This window comes from Cyprinodon variegatus, unplaced genomic scaffold (genome assembly GCF_000732505.1).
Source record: "Cyprinodon variegatus isolate N-32 unplaced genomic scaffold, C_variegatus-1.0 Scaffold476, whole genome shotgun sequence".
Lineage (NCBI taxonomy): Eukaryota > Metazoa > Chordata > Actinopteri > Cyprinodontiformes > Cyprinodontidae > Cyprinodon > Cyprinodon variegatus.
This window is the reverse complement of record NW_015150929.1, coordinates 137,651-143,334: the sequence shown is the minus strand read 5'-3', so window position 1 is coordinate 143,334 and position 5,684 is coordinate 137,651. Positions and strand designations below refer to the sequence as shown.

General features: G+C 41.5%; 1 protein-coding gene across 2 annotated transcripts in view; it reads left to right on the top strand.

Moving 5' to 3' along the window:
* nrp1 (neuropilin 1) overlaps window positions 1–5,684 on the top strand; it is an 83,414-nt gene that overhangs the window by 71,592 nt on the left and 6,138 nt on the right. The window contains exons 12-13 of one of the 2 annotated variants that reach the window (XM_015389853.1): window positions 3,491–3,601; window positions 4,219–4,269. In XM_015389853.1, coding sequence (XP_015245339.1) covers window positions 3,491–3,601; window positions 4,219–4,269 — 162 coding nt within the window. The remainder of the gene's footprint in view (window positions 1–3,490; window positions 3,602–4,218; window positions 4,270–5,684) is intronic. The other variant, XM_015389854.1, reaches the window with a different exon arrangement.

The window sequence follows — 5,684 nt, the reverse complement described above, 5'->3', positions numbered from 1 at the left end:
AAAAGTCTTGAATTTAACTTGCCTTATGCTGTAGGAACCCTGGTAATTATTTTCTATCTAAAAAGGTGGCATCAGTGCAGTAGGCAGATAGAGATAAGAGTTTGCCAATCTCTGACCATATCTCTTCACATGTGATATGTCAGATTCAGTGAGGTGAGCAATCTATCACCCATAATAATGACATGACTACACACAGCTTCATATCTTCTACAACTTCCCTGCTTATTTAATGATGTGCATGAAGGCTCCCTGTGTTCAACACACAGCTGTCCAACTCATACTACTACTCATACAACAAGGGATGGTTTGTCTTGCCTCCCTGTTACATCAAAGCTGCCCTCATGGCTAACCACTTCTGGAGGGGATCAAATAAAAGCCCACCTGGCTGTCTCGGTTTGTTGCCACCCGGCCCCCATCACCATCTCTACAACCTGTCTTTGGTCCTTCAAAGGATCCAATGGACTTTGGTATATTTGAAATGACCCATATTGTTTCCATCTATCTCAATAGTCTCTCTCAGAGCAGATGTGAGTTTTATATGAAAACACTGAACTGTCCGTTTTTTATTTCCATTGTTGCTAAAGAAGTCAGTCTTTATTGGTTATCCAGACTTTTTGAAGCCATTTCAAAGTTTTTCTATAAACAAAATAAATTTCAATTCCTTTTTTATATATTTATGAGAAATATTTTGTTGTCACAGCTTGAGGAAAGAGACAATTCTAGATTTAATCTTAAAGACACAATATTTAGTATGCAATCTTTAACCTATCTTCCCTAAATGTGGAAATAAACGTAACCATAAAAGTACTGAATATACTATTGTTACCAACAAAAGTCTCAAAGAGTAAATGAGCTGAAATTTCTTCACAATAAGCCCTCGTCTTGGCTTTGTTTGATTGCCATGTTTCACGGTGACTGAAGAAAGTATGTTATTTTACTTTTACTTAACTTGGTAAACGAAGAAAGTACTGATAGCTAAAGGCAAAAGTGAATTATTGCTATTGTACCATAACTCTACTCATCCAATTGTGCTATTAGCGAAAACAGTGATGTTCCTGACAATGGACGAAATTTTGATTTCAGAAGTGGGGGGGTGACGCATTTTTTAATATAACTGACTTAAGCGTGTTTGACCTTCAATGACAGACCCGATTCAGTGGCGCATCAGATGTTTGTAAAGTGAGCTTCTCATGAGTGACAGCGATGACAGCCAATCACACAAGAAAAGACGGTGGGCCAATCAGGAGCTTGTGGGCGGTCTAAATGCAGGGAAGCGGGCTTCGGCTTGAGGTCTGGTTTTCCGCTTGGTCCTAGTGCTCAACGATAGTCTGTGTATTGTAGTTTAACATTGTCTTTGGACAGTAAAAAGTGCAAGGGAACAAAACGGACGTTTGAAAAAGTGCAGGGGACATGCCCCCTCCAAAATTACATCCATGTTTCTGACGCCATCTAGCCCCTAATTTGTCAACAGTTGTAGTACTGTTCTTACCTCATTTGGTCACTCATGGGCCAAAGAGCACCATCACCTAAACACCTTCAAGTTACGGCTTGAGCGATTCTGAGAAAGCAGGTAGTGTGTCTGGATCCCAATACATACCCCACAAAAGCTGGTATCAAAAGATGAAAAATATCTGATAGATTTTATTTTAGTTTTTTAAAGAACTAAGTTGGAACTGGAGTTAAGGGATGCATTATTGTTCCGTTGATCATAGCTCCCAGATTTCCAGTTTATTGAGCTCAGGAATTCTTCATATTGCTGCTTAAATCCTTATCTTGTGCATTTCAATGAGATGTTTCATAGATTTCACTACAGACTGTTTGAGCAGCAAGTATTAGATAGCAACTAGTCAGGTAGTCCACATCACTAGATTATTTGCTCATAGTTTTACCGCCCAACTTAAAAACAGTAAATACTGGCTTATTAACAAAAAAAAGATATGAAGTTCAACACTTAAGTGCATTTGTTCAGAGCAGAAGGAGATTTGCAATATAGTAGCAGGGTGCATGTTAGCTCTAAGTGGATTTTCATATTGGATTTCAGGGAAGCCCATTCTCTCATAAACTTGGAGGACTCCCACCGGAGGACTTCAGGCAGATGATAATGCTTGTTTTCGATGTTAATGCCAAAAACAGACACAATCATAGAGACAGATTTACTCACAGCAACCGCAAGCACCTTGCCAAGGTTGTGGTAAAAGGACTAGATATACGATTACACACACAGGTGCATATCTGGTTGTATTAGTGTGTTTAAAAGTGTGTACAGCAAACCGCAGCAGGAGGGCTAAATCCTCATTTCTGTAAGAGGCTTCCCTAACGCAGCGCTGACCCAATCCCTGACCTCTCCCACCCTGAATCTGACAAGGCCTGATCAGTCTCATATTTCATCTAGCAGAGGGCGAGAGCAGGAGACTCGACTCACACACACAGACACGGCACACATTTTTCAGGAACTTTCCCCCCCATCTGTCTATGCCTCTACCCTTTTTTTCCTCCCCCTGCTCTGGGGAAGCCTGATCATTACTCAGTCGGTATAAAAACTTACAAATGCATGCTCACACCGCAGGACGGCTGTGTGGCAGCGGAACGTGGACTGGATCCTTGGCCTTGCCCACATCCAAGTGAGGCAGGGCCATAATGATAGGCCATATTGGTAATGCCTATGTAGCCAGTTTCATGTCTTTCTTTTTTCTTTTCTTTTTTACATCTTGTCATTTCAACCACTCAAGATTCATTTGCAAAATTCAAGTCTGTATTTAAACTTCCACATCGTACTAGCTTGATAAAAGGTTCAACTCTAGTAGCTAAAGCTAAGACTAAATAAAAATAATCAAAGCCTGCATTAATAGCCAGTACTGTATACATTGTTTTATCATGTTTCATTTTGGGGTTTTTTGCAGCAATGATTGAACAAGATCTGCAAACATCATACATTAGAATGATGCTGATTTTTTTAATTACTATTATTCAGGACTAATGTACTTGAGCAAATGTGAATTTGTAAATATGGATTATTTTCTTGACAGTGAATCCTATTAGATGGTTCAATACTGTTGATTAAAGAGTGCTATTTAAAACATTTTGGATAGATGATCCAAAATGATCCAAAAGAAATTAGTCTAAATAATATAAGTGATCTTATATTACTAAGATTGGACGGGTTTATCACTGGAACAGGGGTTGTGAAAAGAACATGTTGCTAAATCAGTTGGGCAGTTTTATTTTTATGCCCAAGTAAGATCTATTCAAAGGGAACTATTAGGTGTATGCTTAGAGTTTAGAATTAAAATCCAGCTGGAGTTAAAATAATTTAGATCAAACAGGCCCATGTTATTAGTAGTCCTATGCTAAATGTGAGAGGCTACATGAAGCATGGTCTTCTTTTTAAACCCCTCTGACCTATGATCCAGATACGACTCATCAATGTCACCAACCTCCTCACCAATAAGAGTTTTGCTCGTAAATCTAAGCAGTTCTTTTTGTCTCTCAGCTCCGACGCTACTTCCAACCACTGCAGTCCCAAGCACCACCCCTTCAGACGAGTGTGACGACGACCAGGCGAGCTGCCACAGCGGCACAGGTGATGACTACGACGTGACAGGTGCTAACATCGCCTTCATGAGACTGCGTCCAAACTCCCCCACCCTCCTGTTGCTCCCCCCCGCCCCTCTGCCTTGTTTTGTCATACTCATTCTGCTTCCCCCTCTATGTAATGCCACCAATTTTTCTCAGCGCAGGCAATCTGGCATCTCTCGTGCACGCTCGCAAGCATGCATGCATGCATCCACATGTGAGCTGGCACTGATACAGCTCTAATTAGCCGCACCTTTAGTTCCCACCTCCCTTGTTGGCCTTCTTATCTCCACCTCCTGGAAACTCACTGGGGAGAGCCGATCCACACACACCTGCCTCTGCAGCAGAGCATTACCTCTCTCTGTCATTACCTCTCTCGGATGCCTTGTCCTTTTGGCCTCTTTTCCCACTAACCCAGTAACTCAATGAGCCTTCACCACTGTAGATACTCCCCATTAACCAGCAGTCTCCAATGAGGAGCAGGGCACTGTCTCAGTCTTACGCAAAAATATGAGAAAATGTATTTTGGAGATTATGAAAGGAAAGTGGCATGAGCTGTTTAGTTAATTCTACATGGCATGAATCTCTAAAAAGGAGCCAATGTGTGTAGAAGGCTAACTGTGCTATTTCACCATGCTTTCACAGGTGGTTCCATAATGCCTGAGACCACAACCTCAGAAGTGGACACCATTCCAGGTGAGTTTTTTAAAAGCAGAATTCCCCTACAATTCACAAACCAGTGCTACTCTTGACCTGCTGAAGAGTCATTTCAAACACACGTCATAAAGAAGCACACCTTATGTAATGAATGCCGGTCCTCTCTCCTCTTCATATTTATCTGTCATTAAAGATAATGACATGGCCCGGAGAGGCTCCTGCTGACACAGTGAGAGAGGTTGCATGATCTGATGCTAGCGGATGATTAGCACTGGTGCTCTGCTGCTGCCTCCTCAGCATAATCACTAATCACCGGGCCAACACTGACGCACACAACAACGAGCCGGTGCTAAAAGCCGGAAAGCACAATGCAGATGACCAGAGGAAATTAGTTGGACTCTGGGGCCAAGCACACGTAGCGGTGTCTACTATAGCACGCTGATGAGGCAGGAGCCAGCTGAGTGAAGGTACCCCCTAGTCTGACCTTGGCTAATGGGCCGTAGGCTCCACCCCTTCCTATTTACTCAGTCAGCTGCCTTCATGGTCTGTCTGCAGTCTGCTGGGGTCTCAGCTATCCTAATGGATGAGAAATGATGTCTATTGTGTGTTTACCTTAAACTCAACCTTGTTTTATTTAAGTAAAGGTTTTTAAAGAATCAATCCACTAATGTGTACAGTTGTGTGTGCAAAATTTTGTTAAAGGCTTTATACACCTCAAACTTTTCTCTGCTTTGTTAAGAGATTTTATGTCCACCTGTGTGTTTTTTGACATAGTATAAAAGTAGGTATTTGGGAACAAATATCATGAAGATCAAGAAACACCAACGGGTTAAGGATAAAGCTGTGGAGAAGTTTAAAGCAGGGTTCAGTTGTACAACAGTTGCTCAAGATTTAGAAATTTTTTGGAGCACTACTTGAAAAAGACAAGACCCTGCACCTAAAATGAGAGGATTATGGAAAGAAAGTTAATCAAATTAGCAAATCAATACATTCACAGATTAGGGAAATATGTTTATAGGACTGCTCTTAGCATTTTTAATGTCAAAATATGACTCTGGCAAAGAGAAACGGTGAGAAAGCTGAATAACAGAAGTCCTGTTTGCTGTTTGTCACAAGAAAGGCAAAAATATAGAGGAAGTCCCCTGGACCAGGCAAGATAACCAACATTTATTTTTATAACCTATCTGCAAAGCTCTGTGTGTGAACTTTGAAGGATGTAACCATAGCATTATATATATTCACCCTCTTGCTTTTCTTCATTCGCTAAGGGCAGGGAAGCCATTTTACCTAAGATTAGGAGAAGAGGCCCCAAATAAACTAGCCTCGTGAGACCATCCTGATCTCGCGACCTTTCAAGATTTCACTCGCTAATCAGTCTGGAGACTCTCCGTTGAAGAAAATTTGGAGCCGTTCACCAAACGAACGTCCAATCAGCGTTGGCTTTGAGGCGGGTT